General features: G+C 43.7%; 1 protein-coding gene across 14 annotated transcripts in view; it reads right to left on the bottom strand.

Annotated features, from left to right (window-relative positions):
• Positions 1 to 5,706: 5,706 nt before the first annotated feature.
• Positions 5,707 to 25,498, bottom strand: part of CASK (calcium/calmodulin dependent serine protein kinase) — a 202,228-nt gene continuing 182,436 nt past the window's right edge. For all 14 annotated transcript variants that reach the window (XM_064151894.1, XM_064151895.1, XM_064151890.1 and 11 more), the window contains 3 exons: positions 14,570 to 14,772; positions 13,485 to 13,568; positions 5,707 to 6,776 (listed from right to left, as the gene is read on the bottom strand). In XM_064151894.1, the coding sequence (XP_064007964.1) occupies positions 6,600 to 6,776; positions 13,485 to 13,568; positions 14,570 to 14,772 (464 nt within the window). In that variant the 3' untranslated portion in view covers positions 5,707 to 6,599. The remainder of the gene's footprint in view (positions 6,777 to 13,484; positions 13,569 to 14,569; positions 14,773 to 25,498) is intronic.

The following is a 25,498-nucleotide window of genomic DNA, read 5'->3' as shown; positions in this document are numbered from 1 at the left end:
TGGAGCATATCTGCAGATACTGCTCAGGAGCTGGGGACCATTCAGCCTGTCAGTGTTAAGCACCAGTTGTTCATGCCCATATATTCTGGTATCACCTCATGGCCTTACTTACGCTTGACACTCTAAAACACACATCAGATCCCCATCCCTAAGGCTTGCAGCCTGAAAAGACAGCAAGTGACAATGCAGGAGAGGACATACAGGGAGAGGTAAAGTGACTTACCCTGCCTTGCACAGCAGATAACTCCTTAAGTCAAGCACAGCTGCCACATTTCCAAATCTGCTGCTCTGTTTCAAAGCCTTCGTCTACTTATTTTCTCTACAGGCAACTTACCTTTTGCTTTGTTTGTTCAGTCTTATTGGCAGCTACCTTACAAGCCAAAATCCAGATCTCTTGAAGAGAGCATGTGAATTACTTCAGTGGATTTTCAAATGCCAAGAGGAAAATAGCTTGGTAATTAAAGCCAGAGTTTAGGTTGCCTTGATCTGTGGATTGAAGCAGTCACCTGCTTTCTGATCTTTGGTATACAGAAAGATGCTTTTAATAAAATGATTTCTGTTGCATTTGAAGTTTTGGGCTTTTGCTGTTGACTGTTGACATAGGCTGGGGCCAAACCTCTTGAAGTTTTTACTGCTTTAGCAGCCTTGTACCCACTTTGGGAGAGCTCTGCTCACAGGCTAAGCTGCTAAGAAGAAATGCAGCAGAATGAACAGCTGTGCATATGCAGATACCTCCTTTAACACCTTTGTTGGTGACAATGAACAGTGGTGCTGAGTGCACCCTCAGCTTGTTGACAACACCAAGCTATGTGGTGCAGTCAGAACGCTGTAGGGAGGAGATGCCATTCAGAGAGACCTTGACAGGCTGGAGAGGTTGCCTTGTGCAAAACTCACGAAATACAAGGCCAAATGCAAGCTTCTGCACATGGGTCGAAGAAATCCCAAGCACAAATAAAAGTTGAGCAATACACAGATTAAAAGCTGCCTTGCAGAGGACTTGGGGGTACTAGTGGATGAAAAACTGAATACAAGCCAGTAATGTGTACACAATCCAGAAGGCCAAACCCATCCTGGACTGCACCAGAAGAATGGTCAGAAGACAGGGGAGGAGATTCTCCCTCTCTGTTCCACTCCTGTGTGACTCCACCTGGAGTACTGTATCTAGCTTTGGGGTTCCCAGCATATACATATGGACATGCTTGGGTGAGTCCAGAGCAGGGCCACAAAGATGTTCAGGAGGCTGGAGCACTTCCCCTGGGAGTACAGGCCAAGAGAGTTGGGGTTGTTTAGCCCAGGGAAGCAAAGGCTCCGGGAAGACAAAGTGGTCTTGTAGCACTTAAAGGGGGAAAGGTGGGCACTGATTCTTTATCAGAGAGTGTTGCGATAAGGATGAGGGGTAACAGTTTCAAACTGAAAGAGGATAGATTTAGTTTAGATCTTGGGGAGAAATTCTTCACTGTGAGAGTGACAAGACACTGGAACAGGTTGCCCAGAGTTCAAGGTCAGGTTGATGGGGCTCTGAACAACCTGATCTAGTGGAAGGTGTCCCTGCCCATAGCAGAGGGGTTGGAACTTTGAGGTCCATTCCAAACCAAATAATTCTCTGATTCTGTGATGTATTTTTTTTTCTTCAGAAAGTCTAAGACTACATGAAAAGTGATCAAGATTCTAACTGGCTAAAAGCTTAACAGAGATTACAGCTATGGGAAATGTATTGCTGAGGTAAGAATTAATTATGGAACAGAATGATCTGGGCAGGAAGATTTAAAAGCTTTTAGCTCTGAGGCCAAATCATAAGAAGTCAAAAAGCTTACTTCAGGTCCAGCTCTCACAGAATTGAAGCAGAAGGCTGCTAAAAATCACTTAAGGGGAAGAAAATAAACATTACCATAGGTGCACTAACTGCATCAGTAAATAAAAACCCTACAACCATTGCCGATGTTGGAACTGGCTTGGAATTTCTTGTGCAGCATTGGAAAAAGCACACTCTCCTCTGGCTTCAGCTTCTGCACTCATCATTATGGCACATACACCAAGCACAATCACTCAGGAGAGGTCACTTATGCCCTCCTTGTTTGTAACACGTTTTCTGTTGTGCAGGTGCTTATGTTACTACTTGACATAACATACAGCAACCTCCTCAGTAAAGCTACAGGTAAGCCTTAGCTCATTAAAAAGCAGAGAAGAAACTAGACTGAGAGACAGGCTTATTAAGAAAATTGATATGCTTCACATAAAGAAAGTAGACTTTTTGTGGTGTCTGCTTTAGCTCAGACCCTGTCAATTTAGGTTGAAAAAAAGAGATGACAAATTAGTTGAGAAATGCACTTTTCCTGTGGTTTTCACAATCCTCTTTTACCAAGTATCTTAAGCCTGAAATTTGAATTCAAACTGCCTACACATTAAAGAAGTTGAGAACTGCCTGCAGTGGGAGAGAATAGGACCAGAACTGTTTGGATGTAATAGATTTGCAAAAAACAATGCAGACTTTGGCAGGATTTCCAAGTATTTTCTTAAATAACAGCACTCTGAAATAATTTCCCTAGAGAAAACATCAACAATGGGAAAGTATGGAAATGAGCCTGTGCATTAACTTTTCTAAGTGGCTGCAGGATCCACCTCTTGAAATATACACTGCAGTTAAATGATGTTCAGGCTGCAACTTCTCACCTTCTACACTGTCCTATCAAAATCAGCTGAGTAATGTTGCTAGTGAAGTCTCTGAAGCAGGTAGTGATATTTTAGCATAAAGGCTAGTGGCACTTGACTGTGATCAAATAAAACCAATGCTAAAATATGTGAAAGAATTCAGTTTTGGTGATGAGATTAAAAATATCCCTCTGATTTTAAATAGCTGCATGCTGTGAGTTGCATGACAGTGGCCAGGATTGTCTAAACTAGGTTACCATGCAATAATCTTACCACTCTGAGACATTGAATAACCTAGTGTACTTTTATTAAGTAAATGGAAGCAGAGGTTAATGAACATTTATTGGACCAACTTAACACCTCGAAATCACAGGCATCAGTCAGACTGGGAGCAGCATACTGATAAGATCAAGTTTTCTTTACAAATCTATCAGCCCCTGTACAAAAATAAAGTATAAAAGGGGCAAACTGAAATATTTGTTTCTTCCCAGTCCCAGGGCTGCTTCTGAGGTCACATTCAGTATAAATTTAGAGAAGTCCAAGAGGTGCTCTAAATTATGCAGTGATATTTACAGTACTAGAAGGACTCTTCTTCAGTTGGAGATTGAAAAAAAAAATTGAGTAATTGTAACATTATCTCTGCACCTGCATGAGTCTTCCCTATGCAAGTGAAGCTTCTAGCTCAATATACAGCAGCCCTTTGCCCTCTACATACCACACAAAGAACACTCACATCAGAAAGGTTTGAGGAGGGCAGGAGGGAGGGCAGGTGTGGATCAGGCAGACTGAAGAGTTCTGGGCTTTCTCTGCACCTCCTGGGACTGTGCTGAAACTGGTTCATGGAGCTCACTGGGCTGTGTGGTTCAGCTGTACTTAAAGCCTAGGTCGGGGTTGGGTTCCAAGTTAATCTTTTGCTACTGAAGGTTCCTATAAGGAAAACAGTCTGTGGTGAAGAGGAGGCAGGACAGTATGCTGACTGGTGTGCTTTACAGTTCTTGTTTCTTGATAAAAGCCTATACAGTGAGAATTAAAGAAACAAAGTTCTTCAAGTTAGTCTTTCTCCTGTGTAATGTTAACTGACTGGCAGCTCTGCTTAGGAGAAGAAAGTGTATCTAGTTACATTAAATCACTACTTAATGTCATCTACATAAGGCAGAAGCACCCTCATGGGCCTTATGAATTTTCATTCCTTACAGGCTGGATACACATAAATTCCAAGAAATTCACATTAACAGAGTCAAAAGTGTGTAGTCAAAACATTTATGGTGGACTATACCCAAATTATCAAAATTACATTACCTGTTTAATGCCATAAACACTTGAGATGAAGACCGTGTCACTGAAGTCAGATACCATTGCTTACCAGAGAAGTTTGTATTTCTAACACCAGAAATACTCCGCTGCTTGATTTTTCAGCAGATCTTCCCATCTTTGTGCTTTGCTGGGAAAAGAGGTAGTTTTGAGAGTGAATGAACCTGCCACTTTGATGGATTCAGCTAGTGTGCAACAATACCGCTGGAACAGCTGATCTACAGGAACACCAGGCTCATCCAGGACTAAAACGACACAGCAAATCACCTCTTACTCGCTACATAGTTCACAGTTTGCACCTATCCCCTTTTACAGGTGCTTAACGAAGAACAGCTCAGCAGATACTATTACTTTGATAGGTTCCCTCTGACTTGCTGGCTTGCTTACACGAGGCCCACACAGATAGTTTCTCAGGAGTTAATTTCCAGCAGTCCACACACCACGAACTCAAAGGACCAGGTTACAGTACTCGTTTTGGGGCACAGTCACAGAAGTGTGATTCCAGCAGTAGCGTAAGTGGGTTCAGCAGGTGGGGAAAAGTGATGGTTCAAGTTCCACTCCGCACAGTAGGCTGCAAGTTGTGCTGTGAATGCTGCACAAAATAAGCACCTGGCTGGCCCTAGACTTCGCCTGAGGATTTTACAAGAATAGAGACTTGACCACCCGACCTGCAGTAGATGTAGGCAGCAGACAACTAGCAATTTATACACTTCACAGTCATCACCCCCGTGATAAAGGTTCAGCTGTGAGAACCTTTTCTGATTAGATCTGTATCGGTCCCAAAGGACTGGAGCAGCCCATCGATCAATTGCAGCTGATTGTTCAACTCTGAGAACACTGCTATCTTTTTATCATAAACACTAAGCTTCATACCATACCACAGCACAGCCAGCTAAGCCTTGAAGATAAATCACTGTAAGGGAAATGATATTTACAACATCTGAAAAGAGGTGGAGATGTTTGCTTCTGTTAACCGTTTCCAGATAAAAATGCAAACCATCTGGGCCAGTTAGAGCATGAAGAAGGGAAACAAGATGCCAGGTTGTATTTTTGTCACTTGGCTCTGCTCTAATTGTGTATTAGTTGAATTTGTGCTTGCACAGGTTGAGGCAGAGTCCCTGAAACAGACTACAGGCTCTGCCCCTGTAACAGCCTTCCTTGAACGTACTGCCGCGAGTCACCAATTGGTTCTTGAAACTGCCTGGGACGAAATGAAGGACCCAAAAGCATTTAATTGTTGAACACATAAAAGGAAGTATATTTAAAATAAAAAAGTTGGTCAGACTGGAGAGTCAATTACCGTCTTTAGAGGAATTTACAGGGCTGTTGGAGAGGAGTCTTTTGGAATCGTCGGTTTATCGCAACGCCTCAACTGGTTTCCTCACCGCACAGTATATTTCCTTTTAAAATGTGTGCATCTTTTAAACAATTACATACATAGTAAAAATTGGCATTTCTTTGCTTAAACTGAATGAAAACGTTAATACTCTCAGACAACACGGATCTGAAACGGTGAAACCAGTTATTTGCCCCCTCCCAACCTTACAACAAATTAAAATTGAGAGACAAAATTACAAACACATTTCACTACATGATTATTGTTATTATTATTATTGTTAATAAAAATCGGTTCTGGGTTTTGTTTTTTAGTTCTTTTTTTTTCCCTTTTCTTTTTTTTTTTTTTTTTTTTGCCTTTTTATAAAGTTGCCCAAAATGCAAGGGATGTGCATAGGTTTACAACTTAAGTCAGAATAATATTTTCACTTTTATTCCCTTGGGTAGGTGTTCCCATGAACGGAATGTACTTTGCTGTAGATTACAGGTTTTATCAACACAGATACACCAACAGCATGAACGCTTGCGACTGTCCACATGCATTAAGAGTCAAGACCCAATTTCAGATTGCTAAAAGTTTTACAGAGTTCTTCAAAGAGACAGTATCACATTATCTGGATGTTACACAAAAGTACTTAAAAATGCTATCCTAGAGGAAAAAAAAAAAAACCCAACCCAAAAACCAACAAACCCAAACAAACAAACAAAAAAGAAAGCGAAGAAAGGCCTTTAAAATTGATGGATTTGCTTCGTAACCTCTAGACTAATTACTTCAAATAAATAAAGGAAAGCAAAATATCCCAATCCATAAAAATCAGACTCTAAAAAGAATGTAGTGATCCACCCCCGAGTTAAGGTAACAGAATCATATTATTATTACTATTAAAATAGATTATAGAAAGCAGCATCTATTTTGTGCAGTTTTTAGGGGCCCTTGAAATAAAAAGCTATGATTTCCAAAAATATACCATTCCAAAGGACTGAGTAATACATATATTTAAAGATACATTTTTATTAACGTTTAGGAGAAACGATTAAAAAAGGAAAAAAAAGAAGATACTGTCTCTTTAAATTAGTGTTTAATTTTGCTTGTTTTTTTTCCCCCTCCTCCTATCTATTCGGACATGACAATAATTATATTTTAGGTCACACTACATCTAGGTAGTCTCTAGGGGCCAAGACCTGTTGACACAAGGTCAGTAACGAAGAGGTTTTCCATGTATGAGGTGGTTCCCAGTAATAACAGATTTCTTTTGTTTTGATTTGTTATTTCTTCTCTTTCAATTCTCTCTCTCGGGACTGCTCTAGTAGACCCAGGAGACCGGGACCCACTGTGAGGCTGTGCACACAAGCTCGATGGCTTCCTCCAGGTGCCTGATAGTTTCATCAATTTCATTGTTGATAATTGTTAGGTCAAAGTAGTGTGCATATGTTCGTTGTAAGATTTCAGACTCCTTCTGCAGGCGCTGAAGAGACTCATCCTGTTTGGCAGTTAGGAAAGAAAACGAGAGAGAGACAAGTTGGATCCTTTTATTCTCTTCCTACAACAGCTTTCTAACTGCTGCTTCTAGAGAAGGAACCAGGCAAGAAAAGCCTTAGGGAGCCTAGGTGGTTTAGATCCCCTACATGTGGAATTCACACGGGAGAAATGGTACAATTTCTCTCTTGAAGCTGACATTCAAACAACACTTGGTTATTGACATTACTTGAGACAAAACACAAATCTAGTATTAACAAAGCAAGGCAGGGGATGGGAGCTTAGAAAAGCAGCACAGACATGAGCAATGGAGACCATATGTGAATAAAAAGTACAAGGTGCTTTATGAGCAATTGGGCCTGTGTCCAGGTAGGAACACAAGAAACAGGAGAGGATATATTGTCAGGTGTCAGCTGTTCCCAGTTTCGGTAATGCTTTTTGTTCCACATTGGTCTTCTAGGTCTACTTCTTTTAATCATAACTTGCTGATAAGGAAGTTCCTGGGTGTCTAGTATATGGGGCCAATCTCTTTTTGGTTGTCAGCAGCAATAAGACAAACAAACTGGAACATAGAAGATTTCACCTCAGCATGAGGAGAAACTTCTTTACAGTGAAGGTGACAGAGCACTGGAACAGGCTGCCCAAAGAGGTTGTGGAGTCTCCTTCTCTGGAGACTTTCCAAACCCACCTGGATGCATTCCTATGCAGACTACGCTAGGTGATCCTGCTTGGCAGGGCCATTGGACTCAATGACCTCTGGAAGTCCAACCTCTAAAGTTCTGTGATTCCCACTCTGCATTACTCTGCAGTTCCTATTTAAGAGTATGCTATTTCCAGCATTTCTTAGTGTGAGATCCTGAAGACAAACCACACAACCTACTCTCAAGAAGGACCAGTGACAGCAGACTGGTGCTTTCCAGGGCTTTGAGTCAATGTCCCTACAGAAACAAGTGCACTGTATTTTTTGAGAGTGCTGCTGGACTCTGGGCAGCAATGCTGAGGTCTGCCCTCCAAAGAGGAACTGCAAAAGCCTTCTTTCCAGGGCTCTGCAGCAATTATGGTTTTGAACTTTTTTCCTGAAAATACCCTTAGAAAGGAAAATAAACAAACAAATAAATAATTATATCCTGCTTTCAGGAACGCTGAAATAGCCACAGGAAAATACTCGAGTGTTTCCTGTCTCACAGGGTTGGGATGGTTATAGGGCAAAACTACTTCTCAGCAGTATTGACTCCTGCTGCTTTGTGGTCTATAGTGTCACCCTACTTCATTGATCAATTGAGATACACTGTGTGATAACACAGTCCTAGGCTGCGGGAAGCACAGACACTGTGCCTACAGCTGATTTCATAAGAAATCATTCTGTGAACAGAATTTCATCCAGCTAATAACAGACTCTTCCTCTCCCCCTTTTTTTTTCTGTTTGAATTTCCCAAATATTTGTAGTTATAACAGAACAGTGGCTTTCAGGTCCTCCAAAGGGAAAGACCTACCCTGAGACAGTTCTCCTTCCCAGCAGCTATGAAACCAGTCACTTCTGGAAAAGAAGTTCTGCACCAAAGTTACATTTCTGCTTCTCTCCTGAAGCTCCAGCCACGAATGAAGGGGAGGATGTTTCCTTCACTTGATAAACACTATGAATTTCATTCAAAGTTAGACAAATACTTCTCACATCCTCTCCATGCAAGGGATGCTCCTTGTAGAGACCATTACAGATTGCAAGTGTCCAGAGGAGGGCCACAGAAATAATCAGGAGTTGGAGCACTTCTGCTGTGAGGACAGGCTGAGGGAGCTGGGGTTGTTCAGCCCAGAGACCTAATAGCAGCCTTCCAGTACCTGAAGGGCATCTACATGAAGGATGGAGAGAGACTGTTTACAAAGGCCTGTAGTGACAGGACGAGAGGCAATAGCTTCAAACTAGAGGAGAGCAGATACAGATTAGATGTTAGGAACAAGTTCTTTACTATGAGGGTGGTGGAACACTGGAACAGGCTGCTCAGGGAAGTGGCTGAGGCCCCATCCCTGGAGATATTCAAGGTGAGGCTCAAAAGGGCTCCAAGCAATCTGATCTAGTTGAGGATGTCCCTACTGACTGCAGGGGGCTGGACTAGATGATCTTTGGAGATCCCTTCCAGCCTGGACCATTCTACAATTCTATGCTTGAAACTTCTGTGGGTAATAACAGTTCAAGCAAACTTAATTTATGCCATTAATGCATTGGAGAACATGGAGCAATACTAACATTAAACATTTTTGTGGTAGCTTTAAGTAGCTTTAAGCCATGCACCTAGTTATGTGAACTGCAAAGTTCTCATAAATTTCAAGAGACATCTATTTATATCAGCAAAGAATCTGATTTTTTCTGCTTAAATTAACCTACAAAGAAAGAAAATACCATACTTGTAAAGCAGAATATTTACAGTGTTTTAACATACCTCACTAAGATCAATATATCTAAAGCCAATCTTAGCAAAAACATATTGCACCTTTAAATGAGTTTTAATCTTGTGGCACAAGGCTATGAGCACCTGAAAAAAACTATGAAGCTTTAGAATTGTTAAGACTTAGGTAGCTTTTTAACTACTATTAGAATGTCCTATTAGTGTCTCCTTTACCTACAGGTATGAGGATGAACATCTCTCAGTAAAGCATCTATCTGATTTACTGACAACAAAATCTGAGAAACTTACAGCTATCTCATCTTAAAAAAACTCAACTGCTAGCTAGAGAAGAATATTAGTATTTACCTGGCACATGCAGATGTCACTACATTTAAAAATGAAAAAAGTTCACTGAATTTTAATAGCTTTCTGGCTTAGCTTCACATTCTGTTGTATTTTGGAACATCTGCATTTCCTAGCCTGCTGGAAACGTAAAGCATTACTTCTTTGATGTAATTGCAGAGGCACTAACAAGTTTGGGATAGGCCACTGCAGCAGTTTTCAAATGGCTTCAAAGTTTCTCAAGTTCTGCAAAAAAGGGACAGTTTACAGTTCTTGTGTGTGGTTTTTTTATTTTTAATGTTCATGTTATTTATTTATTTGTTTATTCAGTTATCTACCTACCTATCTCTATCTGTCTATCTAACAATTTTATTTTGAGGCCAAATTCCACCTGGGTTTGTGATAAGAATGTTTATTTAGTGCATTCAAACCCATGTCAGACTTGGGTGTTTCCTGTCTGCAAGATTTCCATGCCAAAATTCATCATCAAAGCTAAAACTTCCTCAAATTTTTTTTTGCTGTAGTTAAGGTCCTCTCAATTTCTCTAAAAACTCTTAATTAAATTCTGAAGAGTGAACATCCCAGATTGCTCTTCGATAAGGATATTTTCCAGCAGTTGTGTTCTTAGTATCTTTTTTTCTTGACACTACTCTCAGCTACCTGCAGACAAATGAATGTCAACAACTTTAGGAGCAGAATCTCTTTCCTTTTTCCCCTCGGTACTCATGCAGTAGGTGTTTCATGTAGGGCCCAGTTGCAGTGTGTCCATCACTGGAACAGACTTATCTTTCCTATGACTAGAACGCAGTTCACTTTCTAATATTGTCTCCACCATCACAGCTGGGACAGAGGGGAGTGGAATGTGGCTTTTATCCAGAAAATCTCTCCCCCACACATAACGGCCACCAGTGATGCCTTTGGTCTCTGAGAGCTGGTTTTCTTTGGCCTGAAAGTACATAGAATAACGGCTGCCACTTGTGACAGTCACACAGGTGACTCTTACCCCTTCTGAGGCTGTGAGTATGCACAAACTTGCCATCAGCCTTTGCCAATTTTGCTCTAACAGAAAGAAATTCTCAATTTAAACAGCTGTAGGACTGTAACCTTCTTAAGAAAAAAATCGTTTTCTTAGGAGGAAGCACAGATAAAACTCAGAAGAATTTGGCTCAATAAAGATTTACATATGGCTCAGTAATGACTTAGATCAAAAATGTGGCACCTGCCAACTTCTCTCTGCTGCTGTCTGTGCAATGGGGGATAGAAAACAGCTGGAGGAATGAGGAACTACTCCAGTGTATCCTGGTATGCTCTCTCCTCTCGCTGTTTCGGCATAGCAATAGCCTAAATTACGTTTCCTTTGTGATTATACTCTGGGAGATTTCCCATATTGGTCTTCTGCTTTGCAGAATTGCTCACAGTGCACTGCTGTACTCAATTGGAAAGCATAATATTTTGTCTCCTAATTCTTCTTGTGTGGTCCTTGATTAATGAAGTATTTTGTGTTGTCTATGATAAGACAGTGTCTCAAGAGAGATACTTTTTCAAGATCAGGTGTCTGCACTGATTTTACCATGAAGTTCAGATGTACAGCTCTAAGAGTAGAAATTTTACTGTTCAGCTGCTTCTTTGCTAGCAGGTGATTTTAGCACAGCTATCTAAAACCATGATTACATCATATTTATTACTCCAGTAGTCAAAGCAATGTTGAATGGGAAGAAGCAGATCTACATTCTATAACTACTGAAATAACCAGGACTCCCTTGTCAGCCCCTAGCTGGTACTTACAGGCAATTTTCTGCACCATTTTGGCAGCTATGTACAATTAGTACGAGTGCAGGAAAATGAAAAGAAAAGCAAAGATGAAATTTAAGAAAACATAAAAGGGTGTGGGGGGGAAGGGACAGTTATTTACAGAAGTGTTGGCAAAAAGGGTAAATAAAACCAAAGCAGGATAAAAGGATAAACAGACAGGGATACTCGTTATGCAGATGAACTGTCCTAAAAGGAGGCATGAACGGGAAATATGAAACACACACTCTCTGCTCTCGTTCCCTGTCTTGCAGGCTGCTAAAAAACAGATACAATTTGCTTATCTTCCTTCATGCAGCCCAGTAAACATTAGAATATGGGATCCACTCTCTGGACAAGGCCTCTTGCTGTTTTGGTTTCCTGCTCCTCCCTTTCCTTAAGCTTGATTCATGAATTACCATGCTTTATAAGTGTGGCATCAGTTCAGCAATTCATGTGCCTGAGTGAGACTCTCTGTGCAAAGAGACTTTAGTCACAAGAGCATAAAATAAAGACAGAGCCTTACAGTTCTGTCAATATTTAGAATATAATACTTGTGCTAATATTTCTTTGGCATGAGCAAATATCTCCCCACCACTACAGTAAAAGGTACATTTCTGTCCTCTTCCCAGTGTACCACAGAAACAATTTTCTCCCTCATATGAACTGTCTCAAATGTTTAAGTACCACTGGCAGATGAGCAAGGCCAGGCTGGGAGGTGAAATGCAGGTATGGAGGCAACAAACTCAGGCAGTTGTTGCACAATTCCTCAGGGCAGCTGGCTGCCTGGACACTGCTGTAAGCATGGTGCTTGCCTGATATTCTTTTTTTAAAGTGATGCCATGTCATTTGCTTGCACAAAGGCAAATTCAGTGTAGAATCAGAAATGACAGTGTATTTTTCAGGATTGGACTGATTTACAGCATACCCCAACACCAGCAATTAGACAAATTGTCACTTCACTAACACTGCACCTTGTGATTTTCTGAGAGATCTTCGTGTGTACAAAGCATGACATTTATCGGTTAGGGTATGAGTCCATTAGACACAGCGAGACAACATAATTTAAAAGATCTCTTTTTCCCCTTCATTTTTTTCTCCTAGCTCTATGTTTTCACTGCTTCTTCTAACATTGGTGTTTATCGGAGCCTTTGTGAGCTGCATGAAACCGACAAAAAGCCAATATAGAGCTAAAAGGTTCTGGGAAGTGCCATGGCAGTCTATGTCCCAGAAGCAAATCAGAGAGAATGACTCTCTTCAGCAAGTGAACTAGCAGAATCTCTCAGATGTCAGTAAAATGGCAGCTTGAGGCCAGTATAATTCACTATTTTAATAACCATTCAGGGTATCTGCCTTGAAATATGTTTGCCTTGTTCCTTATTCTCCTGCAAGTGATGTCACAGTTTCATACTGATGAAACTGTAATTACACTTCCACAGAAACATGCTGTAGGTATGGGGCTTCTGACTTCACTTTTTTATGGCCAAGGAGACACCTATGAGATCTGAAACAGGTTCATGGTCAAATCCAATAGATTAAACACCTTAATAGAATGGTTTAAAAAAGGCTGAGCAGATAAAGTGCTCGTATAAATACTGTTTGTTCTGTTGTGAGCTAAATCCAGAACTGCTTGAAAACAGTAGGAGGATACTCCACAAAAACTAACTAGGTGATGTGGGATATGGACCTGAATAACATTATTCCACAAGCAATTAACCCTTGGCCAAAGCTTCCAGTTCTTAGCAGAACAGTCTTCCAAAGAAACATGCCTGTTTCTGATGTACATTTCCTGTACAGAAAAAAATACTATAGATAAAGGTGGGATGACAGCAGAGTCATGCACTCACATTTCTTCAGCTCAGGCCAGCTGCAATCTAGTGCTAGCACTGCAACACAGAGTAATTTGTGCTAATGATCTGTAAAGGATTTGGAAGAGGATCTTTGAGCTAGAGCAGGGAATGGAATAAGAAGTGTTTTTGGAATAAAATATATGGATCCTATGACTTGAAGTTCATATTTTGAATTAGAAAAATCAGTTTGTTTTCAATAAATACATCTCACTCTACATAATAAGGCTGCTAGCACAGTTGTCTCTCTGTCCCTCCACCTACAGACAGGAAAATTTTAGAGTCTTATCTTCACATTTGACTCTTATCCTTAATTCTCTCTCTGACAGAACATTAGACTGCAATATGCCATACCTCATTAATGCCTGGGGTGATCGTAGGTGCAGCAATAAAAACAACGAAAGGAGCAAACTCTGCAGTTCTCAGGACCTTCAATGCCTAGGTGAAAGAAAAAATCAGATACTTTAGAAGAATTCTCCTTTTACCAGCTGCTCCATTTGAACTACCTATAAATGCTGCTCTCTCTGTTAAATGTGGGGGGGGTATTTCTTAGGAGAGCACCCCGCCAGAATGCTATGTGAAATGTCCTAAATAATTCAGTGAGGTATCTTACATCTCCTATGAAATTCTTAATGAATTTGACCTCAAATCCATTCTCCAAGAAGAAAGAAGGCAGCAACTTTAAATACGTAATACTGACCAGGTTTGAGATTACCTTCAATCAACTAAAGCAAACATCACATTTGTCCATATTCATATTGTCTCACTTAAGAAAACATGCAAACACATCCTTGTCAAAGCTGTGACTACAGGAATGTTTCAAAGGAAATGCATCAGAGTTTTCACTGAAGATTTTATATTAAGAAGGAACAAACTATTAGTGTTTCTCGGGAGTCTGATCTTCTCTATTGCTCTCTTCCAAAAAGTACAATACTGCAACATGGAAAGGAGTTGATAAAGTAACAACACTCATCTGGTCATTGTGCAAACAGAATCAAATCAGTGATTAACCATGACAGTTTCTGACCATGCTCAATAGTGATAGGGAGCAAGAATCACTTAAGAATAGGATTATCCTCTGAAAAAGCATCAAAGAGAAGCTTTTGAAAATATCTAAGTATTGCTCCTAGCAGGCAATGCAATTGCTTGTTCTGATGTGGTTCACTGGACATGAAAGTACGTGGTAAGTAGATTTGCAAGCTACAGTGGTTTGCATTTCAAGCTGAACTACGAATTTGTTTCTGCCATATGCTCTTCTAACCAGGTGACTACCAGAATTCAACTACACAGATTGTAGCCTTGGTGTTCCAGGGACTTTTGTTCCACATGACTGTAAGCATTACTTATCTAGGGTGCAATCAATAAAAAACAAATACATCTCAATAAAATACAGCTGAAGGATTTGTGATGAGTCCCATCATATACTTCTAATCAGTTACCTGAGGTTCTACATCAAGTATTGCAATTAGTCCCTGCTCATGGATCTTTCGTATTGTTTCCAGTTTTGTCCCATACATTGCATCCTCATGGCTGCCATATTCCAAATATTCATTGTTTGATATATCCTGCATCATTTGGTCATGTGATACAAAGTAGTAATTTTTCCCATTTTCTTCATCTTTCTTTGGAGGTCGGGTTGTGTCTGGAAGCACAAAATACAAAAGATTCTTAGCATAAAAAGCAGCATTAAACTTATCTATGGCTTTTTGCTTGGTTTATCAATATTTATTCACTGAACAATGATCTGTCAAGTTATACATAGAACAACAAAGCATGACTCTGGGATCATAGAATTATAGAATCAACCAAGTTGGAAGAGACCTCAAAGGTCATCCAGTCCAACCTAGCACTCAGCCCTGTCCAGTCAACTAGACCACAGCACTAAGGTCCTCATCCAGGCTTTGCTTGAACACCTCCAGGGACGGTGCCTCCACCACCTCCCTGGGCAGCCCATTCCAATGGGAAATCACTCTCTCTGTGAAGAACTTCCTCCTAACATCCAGCCTAGACCTCCCCCAGCACAACTTGAGACTGTGTCCCCTTGTTCTACTGCTGGTTGCCTGGGAGAAGAGACCAACCCCCACCTGGCTACAGCCTCCCTTCAGGTAGTTGTAGACAGCAGCGTGATCACTCCTGAGCCTCCTCTTCTCCAGGCTAAATAACCCCAGCTCCCTCAGCCTCTCCTCACAGGGCTTATGCTCCAGGCCCCTCAACCAGCTTTGTCACCCTTCTCTGGACACTTTCCAGTACCTCGACATCTCTCTTGAATTAAGTAGCCCAGAACTGGACACAGTACTCAAGGTGTGGCCTGACCAGTGCTGAGTACAGGGGAAGAATAACCTCCCTTGTCCTGCTGGCCAGACTGCGTGTTAGGAAAAGAAGCAGATGAAGAGATGAGGAAAAGGTAAAAGCAGGAGGTCATAAGTAACCTTTATACAGTCAAGACTATAAGACACTATCCGCTGCTTTCAGCAGCAAACAAAGGTCAGATCTCACAGTTTTTGTAGTTTCCAAGCAATTTCATTAACATCTCTATTTTACCACAGGGAGAAATACTGGGCCAGATCCTGTTCAACATCTTCACTAATGATCTGCATGATGGCATAGTGTACCCTCAGCAAGAATGCCAATGATGGAAAACTGGGAGGAGTGGGTAATACACAAGAGGGTTGTGCTGCTAGAAGGACCTTAAAAGGCTGGAGAAACATGCTGGTAGGAACCTCATGAAATTCAGTGAGGGGAACTGATACACCTAGGGAGGAACAACCCCATGCAGCAGTACTTGCTGGAGGCTGACCAGTTGGAAAGCAGCTCTCCAGAAAAGGTCCTGTGAGTTGAACATGAACCAGCAATGTGTCCCTGTGGCAATGAAAAACTAAAGGTATCCCAGGCTGCATTAGACAAAGTATTGGCAGCAGGACAAGGGAGGTGATTCTTCCCTTCTGCTCAGCACTGGTGAAGCCATGCATGGAGTACTGTGTTCAGTTTTGGTCTCCCCAGCACAAGGGAGACATGGACATACTGGAAAAAGTCCATCGAAGGGGCACTAAGGGACTGGAGCATCTCCCCTGTGAGGAAAGGCTGAGAAAGCTGAGACTGTTTAGCCTGGAGAAGAGAAGGCTCGGAGAGGATCTCATCAGTGAGTGCAAATATCTAAAGCAAAGGTATAATGAAATGGAGCCTTTTCAGTGACACTTGATAAGAGGATAGAGTGAATGGGCACACACTGAAACAGGAGCTTCTGACTAAATTTAAGTGTCCAGCTTTTGCTTTTTGCCACCTAGATGCAGTATTTGGCAACTGGTTGTAGGTGACTCTGCTTGGGCAAGGGCACCAGATGACCTCCAGATATTACAGTATCACAGTATCACCAAGGTTGGAAGAGACCTCATAGATCATCAAATCCAACCCCTAACCACAGAGCTCAAGGCTAGACCATGGCACCAAGTGCCACGTCCAATCTTGCCTTGAACAGCCCCAGGGACGGCGACTCCACCACCTCCCCGGGCAGCAGTATTAACTATTCTGTGATTCTGTAGGCTATCTGCTCCTCTTTTCTTCACAGAGACACTGATACCCACTTCTAATACTCCCTCACAAACTCATTTCCTTTCATATTTTCCCACTATCATACTGAAGCTGGTGGCATATCTGAAATGCCACATCTCTTCCCCCTCTACATCCACACCTTCCAACAACCCTAGAAGAATTTCCAACAGGGTATCAAAAAATTGTACTCATCTTTCATTTTTCGTTATGCCTATTAAAGTTTTGAGGATTAATTAGCAATATTCTAAGGATTAATTAGTGCATTTCAAGGATGAAACAGTCTATAGAAATGTGCTAGATGGCAGTTATTTTAAGGAATTAAAGAACAATGGATTATATAAACCATACAATATCACTGTTCTACTCACTGCTGCCCTAGGTCTACTGAACTTAGATTTATCTTTCCCTGTATCCTCTTCTTTTGTAAAAAATACTTGTGCATGTTCCATTTTTCACTTAAAATCTTATGAGGTTCTCTTTGGAGTGTGTGATGGTTTAAGTCTAAAAACTGGGTCAGGTCCCACTTACTTTTCAAGAGGTGGAAGCTACTTAGCACTAACATACTTTTAAAATACATTGCTTCTGCAGCCTTATGTGGTAAGAGGTATGTGGCCTCCTAATCCTTTTAATTAAGTACCACTGTGTGTGACATGACCTTTTTATAATCAGGTTTTCAGTATGAAGATAATTTATTCATACAGTACCCCTCAAAACTCCACACTCAATTTAAAGTCTACCTCAAAAGCTACTTATTCTTACCATGGCTACGTACAACAATGAAGAAAATGCAGTAAAATGCATGCCTGAGAGAATAAAAACACTTGCCTAGAGCCAGCTGAAAGACAGATCAGGTTCACATAATACTTAAAGTGTATGTGATGTATTTTTAATATGATCTCTTTCTATCATAAAATTATAGAAGGGTAGGAGTTGGAAGGGACCTCTGGAGATCAAGTCCAAGCCCCCTGCCAAAGCAGAATCACTTAAGGTAGTCTATACAGGAAGGCATCCAGGCAGGTTTTGAAAGTCTCCAGAGAAGGAGACTCCACAACCTCTCTGGGCAGCCTGTGCCAGTGCGTGTCAGTTGTCCCTTGTCCTACCACAGGGCTACTTCTTCTTGACACCCACCCTTCAGATATTTATAAACATTAAGATCCCCTCTCAGTCTTCTCCAGACTAAACAGCCCCACTATGGCTAACATAAGGGGGTAACTGGGGTCTCTGGACACCAGCATAAAGTGCTATTTTAAATACCCTAAATGTCTTACATCTGAAACATCCATTTAGAACTACTGGATACAGCACAGAAGTTAAAGAAGACCACTGGCCTTCTGGAGTAAGGCTTGGAGGTCAGGTGTTGTCTAAAACAGGCATCTAAACATTATACTGATGGTTAAGTACCTGTATCTCATCCTGATTGTGTCTTTTCAATCTCCATTTATAATCAGTAAATCGATGTCAGCAATTCCACAGTGCAAGAACCTTATGCAGACAATCTAAGGCACGGTTGTCATGGCATAGGGAAGGCCATTTTAACAGGTAATTGATGATAAAACGACTAGTTTAGCTTCTACAGTTAGTACTTGAGAGACAGTGGTTGAAAAGCATAGTCTAAACCATCCACTACTCTCTGTTTTGGTTCTATGTAATGGAGGACGTATTTGCTGGGTTACTCTTCCTCCACATATAAATCTTGTCTACACTAAGGAACACACAATGTACATCCCAGACTTCTGGCACTGTGCTCTTTAAGTATCTAACCCAGGATTTTAGTGCCTAGATATGAAAAATAATGGGACAAACACTGCAACTTCTGGTTGCTGCTGGGGTCATCTAACAGCTCACGCTTTCAAAAAGGCTAAGTATTTCTGTTTTCCTTCCACTGGCACTGGTCCTTGTCTATGTCTTTATTGAGCAAATCTGGGCAACTCAAACCCAACTAGTAATTTTTTACCCTTCTGAGTAACTTTTTGTCCTGGAGTCCTGTACCCCTAAATTCCTCTCCTGCCCGGACTTCGGGGGGAAAGGGGAAAAGCCGCCTGGTTTCCCCCCCCCCTCGCCTGCCCTGCAGCCGTGAAGGGGGCGGCGACTGCCCCGTGAGTTCCCGCGCTGGAGCCAGGCTGGGATTGGCCGTGCGCTTTCGCGCCTAAAGTGTGGTAACTCTGCCCTTTGTCTAGCGAAGGGTATAAATATTGGGGGTCTTCCCGCCTTTGGGGTTCCCGTTTTGGATTTTGCCTGTGCCTGGACGAGTTCGCTCACTCTCCTGTGCCTGGACTGCAGAGAGACCACAGGACTTGCCTTGGTGTTAGGCACACCTTTGTCTGCCTAACGACCCTTAACGACCCTTAACGACTCCTGTAGCCGCTGGAGGAGGAAGACCGACTGCACGAGCCAGCCTGAGTGAGTTATTTGGCTTAGCTTAATTTAGTAAGAAACCGCTATTAATTAATAGCTAAAGCCTTTTCCAAAAACTGACTTCCAAATATATATAGTCAGATTATTAATGGTATCCTCGTAGAATTCTCATGCAACTTAACCTGTTTATCAAACGAAATTAATCTTTGTATATATAGTTGTGGGGGCGGGTTTTGTAAAAACAAAAAATATCTATTTTTGATAAAATTTCTTCTCGGCCACGTATTTCTGCCCTCCGCAACATTATGGCGCAGTGTACACAGGGTAGTTCAATCATAGAATTTCTACAAGAAAAGGGATGCCTAATCACAGGGCTTGATTTAATTTGGGCTCAGAAAAATTGTAAAAATCCGGAGAAAATCCTGGAGAAATTAGCTGAGCGCTCAGACCCTGTGATTTCTGAGTCTCCAACGGAGCATTTCTCTGTTGTTCTGGGGTCAGTCGTGACCCAGACTCTGGCCGAATTTGAAAATTATGAAAAAAGAATTCAGGCCTTGGAAAAGGATTTATTAGCCGAAAAAGCTAAATGCCAAAGTATATGGGAAAGCATGCTGGCGCAGACAAAGAGCCTGACCGCGGCACTGACTGCCCGGATGAAAGAAAGGCTTGTAACGCCTGCAGACACCACCTCTTCGGTCTCCGTGTCTGAATTTGAATGGAGTGATTCGCGGGAATCGGGGAAAAAGGCAGAGAATGCCCCGAGGGGCTCTTCGGGGGAGAGGAGTTCCCCGAAACCAGGCACAAAAGACTCTGCTAGAGACTCAGAGAATTCCTCTGCACATGCCTCTGCGCGGCAGAAAGCCTCAAAGCCACGCAGAAAGCGCAGGTCCCGACCGGACTCTCCCGTAGCTAGCGGAGAAGAGAGCTCCGGTGAGGAGGGCGCCATGGTGCAGAGGCACGTGTTGCCTGTGATAAGAATTGAGTCCGTGAAGGGCAGGAAAGGCGCTGCAGGGACCACCGTGATCAAAAAACAGTTCACAGACGCACAGCTCAGTGACTTACAAGTCAAATATGCGAGAGATCCTGAGGACTCAGTCGCTGACTATGTGTATCGAGTGTCCCGAGCCGGTGGGGACCGGGTCCTTCTAGACTCGCAGGAAGCTGCTGGAGACTGGGGGGACGATGTGTTCCTGACACGTGAACCCGAGGGGACACACAGCCTCACCGCTCGGATAGCCTACTGGGCAAGCAGTGTCCGTCCAGCCTACCGGGGGGAGCCGACGGAACTAAAGGTTACCAGCTCCTCTGAGCTCATCACTGCTCTCCGCAGACTTGCCTGTGTCCAGGCTATCTATGATAAGGGACATTATGATTGCCCATTTTATGCCCCTGTGGACCCGGAGAGACTGCACCCTATTATGAAGGGTTTGCCAGCAACTCTGCAAATCCAACTAATGAAGAATGTTGAGAAAATTGAACGTGTGATTGCAGAGAACGATGGTGCTAAAGAGCACGTAATGACTTGGGCTGAACTGTTAACTGACTTGAATGCCCACGGGCTGCAGTTTGGGTTTGGGTCTCCTGAAGGAAAAGGGGCTGGGGAGAGACAGTCTCGTGCTTCTCCCCCAGAAAATCCCAGGACTCTGCGCAGGCAGGTCCGGCCAGTGCAGGACTGCCCCCCCAGGGGGACCGGTCCTTCAGGCTTCTCCCCGAGGAAAAGGGGCAGAGACCAACAGAGTGACTGGAGACCCAGAGAAAAGAACAGCTGGTATAGACAAGCCCTGACTTTAGGGGTACCAAAAACTGTTTTAAGGCAGCTGGCAGACTGGCAGCTGAAGGATCTAGTGCGGTGCCTTCAGAAATCGGCTGCAAAATCCAGAGGCAGCCGCGCCAGGGCCAGCGGCAGCGGCTCGCCCAGCGGTGGCTCCGGGAGCGGCACGCCCAGACGCGGCAGCCCCCCCGCGACTGTTTCAGCTGCTTCTCCGGGTAGGAAGGTTAACTCTTCCTTGCCTTCCCGGCAGGAGTCAAAAAACTAAATGAGGCGGTGACTGCGTCAGGCCTCTGTCACCGCTTTGTAAACATCTGTCAATGGTCTGACAACGATGAGCCCTTTATCCTAATCCCGACTGGACCCGGTAGAACGGCCGTAAAATTCCTAATTGACACAGGTGCTCAAATTAGTGTTTTAAACTTAGAATTGGCAAAGAGCCTGGGGATATATCCATCCCGTAAAAGGATAAGAATACAAGGTGTTACAGGGGCACCTGATAGCTGCTACCTAGCTAAAACAAGGGTGTGGCTCCCAGGGGACAAACGCAGCACCTTGGTGGAAGTTGCCTTAAGCCCCTACCCAGGGAATATATTGGGTTTTGATGTGCTGGCTGGCAAGAGGTGGCATCTTCCAAACGGCTCTCTTTGGAGCTTCGGTGCCTACGGGGTGGAGTCAAGGAAGGTGAGAACAGCCCATGTAAACACCTTGCAGTTGGCTCCAGCGTTACCTCAAGCTGGCATCACCTATGTATCTCAATATCCCTTACCTGCAACAGCCAGGCAAGGCATCTCTGAGGTGATTGCCGACTTGGAGAGGAGACAGATAATCTGTAGGACTCACTCTCCATATAATTCCCCGGTCTGGCCCGTTAAAAAACCGGATGGGCGCTGGAGACTAACGATAGATTATAGGAAGCTGAATGCTAATACTCCTCCCCTCGCAGCAGCAGTGCCTAGCCTAACCTCAGTGGTCACAGCCATTCAGGCTGCATCCCACTCGTGGATGGCTGCCCTGGACATCCGGGATATGTTTTTCATGATTCCCCTGAGAGAGGAGGATAAGCCTCAGTTTGCTTTTACCTGGCAGGGGATTCAGTACACCTTTAACCGTTTACCCCAGGGGTACAAGCACTCTCCTACCATTGCCCACAATGCACTGGCAGTGCTTCTGGACACTATCAAGGTCCCAGAAGGCGTTGTCATTTATCAATATATAGATGACATATTAGTGGGTGGGGACAACAAAGACCAGGTGGGCTCCGTAGCAAAAGCCATCTGGGAACTGCTGACCCAGAATGGGTTAGACATCCCCTCTGCCAAGTGCCAAGGCCCAGGACAGGAAATCAAATTCCTTGGGGCCTGGTGGATAGCAGGAGCAGTGGCAGTGCCTGCTGACACCCTGGAGGAAATTGAAAAGGGCCAAATCCCCGGGAACAAAAAGGAACTGCAGAAGTTATTGGGAACCCTTGGATATTGGAGGAAGCATATTCCCGGCTTCTCGGTGATTGCCAGGCCACTGTATGATCTGCTGAAAAAGCACAAGGCCTGGGATTGGACAGCAAAACACGGTGAGAGCCTTAAAACCCTTAAGGACGAGTTAAAGGCCTACCAGAAACTGGGCCCACTACACCCACAGGATCCCTTAAGGGCAGAATGGGGCTTCTCTGAACACGCTTCCTATTGTGGAATCTATCAGAAGGGACCTAAAGGCCCCACTAGAGCCCTGTTGTTTTCCTCTACAGCGTTCAAGGACACTGAGAGGAGGTATTCTGAATGGGAAAAGGGGCTCCTTTCCCTTACAAGGGCTGTTAAGGAGGCAGAGAAGCTTCGCACCACACAGGATATTGTGGTGCAAGGACCTTTCCTCCTGCTTAAACCAATTCTCAAGGGATCCCCTCCACCAGAGGGGATAGCCCAAAAATCCACTGTAAGGAAGTGGTATGCCTACTTAGAGGGAATTGCCCAGCTCATGCCTCTAAGGGAGGACCCGGCCAAGGTGTCCAAACTCCAGCAACCAGTAAATCCAGATACAACTTTACTGGGACAGCCCTATAAGCCATCTCCAATAGATGTAGCTCCAGAGATAACCACAGACTCTGACACTGAGGGAGTGTGGTTCACCGATGCCTCTTCCCAGAGAGTGGGCTCACAGTGGCACTACAAAGCAGCAGCTTTAGAAATCAGTACAGGCAGGACTGTTACTGAGGAGGGTGAAGGCAGTGCTCAAGTGGGTGAACTGCGGGCCCTCATGTTAGCTGTAGAAAATGGTGCCAAAGCCATCTACACAGACTCCTATGCCACCTTTAAGGGAGCTACGGAGTGGATTTGCCAATGGGAGGCAAATCAATGGGAGATTGGCAGCACCAAGGTCTGGAGAGCTGGAGATTGGCAGAGACTGCTGGAGATAGGCCGGTCGAGACCCATCAAGGTGGGGTGGGTCAAAGGGCACTCTAAGAAGGAAACCCCTGCTGCAAAATGGAATCAGCAGGCTGACTACCTGGCACGTATCCATGTAGTGGGCAGTGGGGAAAAGGATTGGGAGAGATTAGCTGAATGGTTGCACCTTAAAAGGGGACATTCAGGCAAAGCTGATCTCTACTATGAGTGCAGGTCTCGGGGATGGCCAGTCTCACTCTCAACATGTGAGACCATTGTTTCAGCCTGTCCACAATGCCAGATAAGGCTGAAGGCCAACCACCCAAACCTTGCACCAGCCCAGCATATCCGCCAGGACAAAAGTCTCTGGAACACCTGGCAGGTGGATTATGTGGGACCCCTCAAACCATCGCATGGAAAAAAATACATACTGGTTGGCGTAGAAGTGGTCTCTGGTCTAACCATGGCCACTGCCACCAGTGCAGCCTCGGGAGCTCAAACCGTTGAGACTCTCAAACACTGGTTCGGCATCTTGCCAATGCCTGAGTGCATCCAGAGCGACAATGGATCGCACTTCACTGCAACCTCAGTGCAAGACTGGGCACGTAGTGAAGGGGTGAAATGGGTGTTTCATACCCCATATTACCCCCAGGCAAATGGCATTGTCGAGAGGGCAAATGGCCTGATAAAAAGACATGCAAATGTGTCTAAGGGTGGCTGGGACTCGCGTTTGGCCCAAGCAGTCTTTACAGTCAATAATCGTTGGGGAAGCTATGGAAGCCCCAAGGTTAAGGCCTTCTGCCCAGCTGAGCCTGTAGTGGACAGTGACCTTGTGCCAGGGGGAATTAAGGATAAATCCCTGTCCCAGATGCAAGTGGGCCAACCTGTGCTTGTCAGGCTACCCTCTATAGGGGTGGTGCCAATGACACTGGGTAAACCCAGAGGCTTATATGCCTGGGAAGCCCTAGATGCAAATGGAAAAGGCCACCGGATCAGTGCACGGTGGATCGTCCCCAATTATTAATTGTCAAGCCTGGCCTTTATAGGCCGAGGCAGATTTTGTCTCCTTACAGGTTAAGGTCGAGGCAGAGGACCAGTTCCTGACCACCTGACCAGCACCTGGGAAAAGGAGAACCAGCTACACGAGAGATGGAGTCATATCACCGGGGTGGCCAGTGGATGATGGCATCAGGACCCACGGACTGTGATCTCCAGCCATGGACTCAGAGCATCTAAGGCTCTGCCATGAACTTGGTTGCTCTACCAGGAACAGAGCAATCTTCAAATGGACTGTGTAGCTTTATTAATACTGTTTGGGCTATTGTTAAGCCTTGTTAAGTATTGTTAAATATTGTTGGGGCGATTAATGTATTACCTATTGTTAATGTTGGAAAAGGCTAAGCCATATATATATATATATTAATAGGTTCCTAAATTGAAGGGGGATCACTTCTCACTCAAGTTCTAGACAAAGATGCTCATTACCACCGGGGTGGGATGTCCTGGAGTCCTGTACCCCTAAATTCCTCTCCTGCCCGGACTTCGGGGGGAAAGGGGAAAAGCCGCCTGGTTTCCCCCCCCCCTCGCCTGCCCTGCAGCCGTGAAGGGGGCGGCGACTGCCCCGTGAGTTCCCGCGCTGGAGCCAGGCTGGGATTGGCCGTGCGCTTTCGCGCCTAAAGTGTGGTAACTCTGCCCTTTGTCTAGCGAAGGGTATAAATATTGGGGGTCTTCCCGCCTTTGGGGTTCCCGTTTTGGATTTTGCCTGTGCCTGGACGAGTTCGCTCACTCTCCTGTGCCTGGACTGCAGAGAGACCACAGGACTTGCCTTGGTGTTAGGCACACCTTTGTCTGCCTAACGACCCTTAACGACCCTTAACGACTCCTGTAGCCGCTGGAGGAGGAAGACCGACTGCACGAGCCAGCCTGAGTGAGTTATTTGGCTTAGCTTAATTTAGTAAGAAACCGCTATTAATTAATAGCTAAAGCCTTTTCCAAAAACTGACTTCCAAATATATATAGTCAGATTATTAATGGTATCCTCGTAGAATTCTCATGCAACTTAACCTGTTTATCAAACGAAATTAATCTTTGTATATATAGTTGTGGGGGCGGGTTTTGTAAAAACAAAAAATATCTATTTTTGATAAAATTTCTTCTCGGCCACGTATTTCTGCCCTCCGCAACACTTTTACAGATAAATTCTTTAAAATAGTACTTTTCAGCAGGAACAAAAATGGTATATAGGTAAAAATAGCCAAATGCAATTTAGAAGTAAAGCACTTCAGACTGGAGGAGAGAAGGCTCTGGGGAGACCTAAT

This window comes from Pogoniulus pusillus, chromosome 12 (genome assembly GCF_015220805.1).
Source record: "Pogoniulus pusillus isolate bPogPus1 chromosome 12, bPogPus1.pri, whole genome shotgun sequence".
NCBI classification, from domain to species: Eukaryota; Metazoa; Chordata; class Aves; order Piciformes; family Lybiidae; genus Pogoniulus; species Pogoniulus pusillus.
Note: the sequence above shows the minus strand (reverse complement) of the source record. Positions and strands in the feature narration are given on the sequence as shown.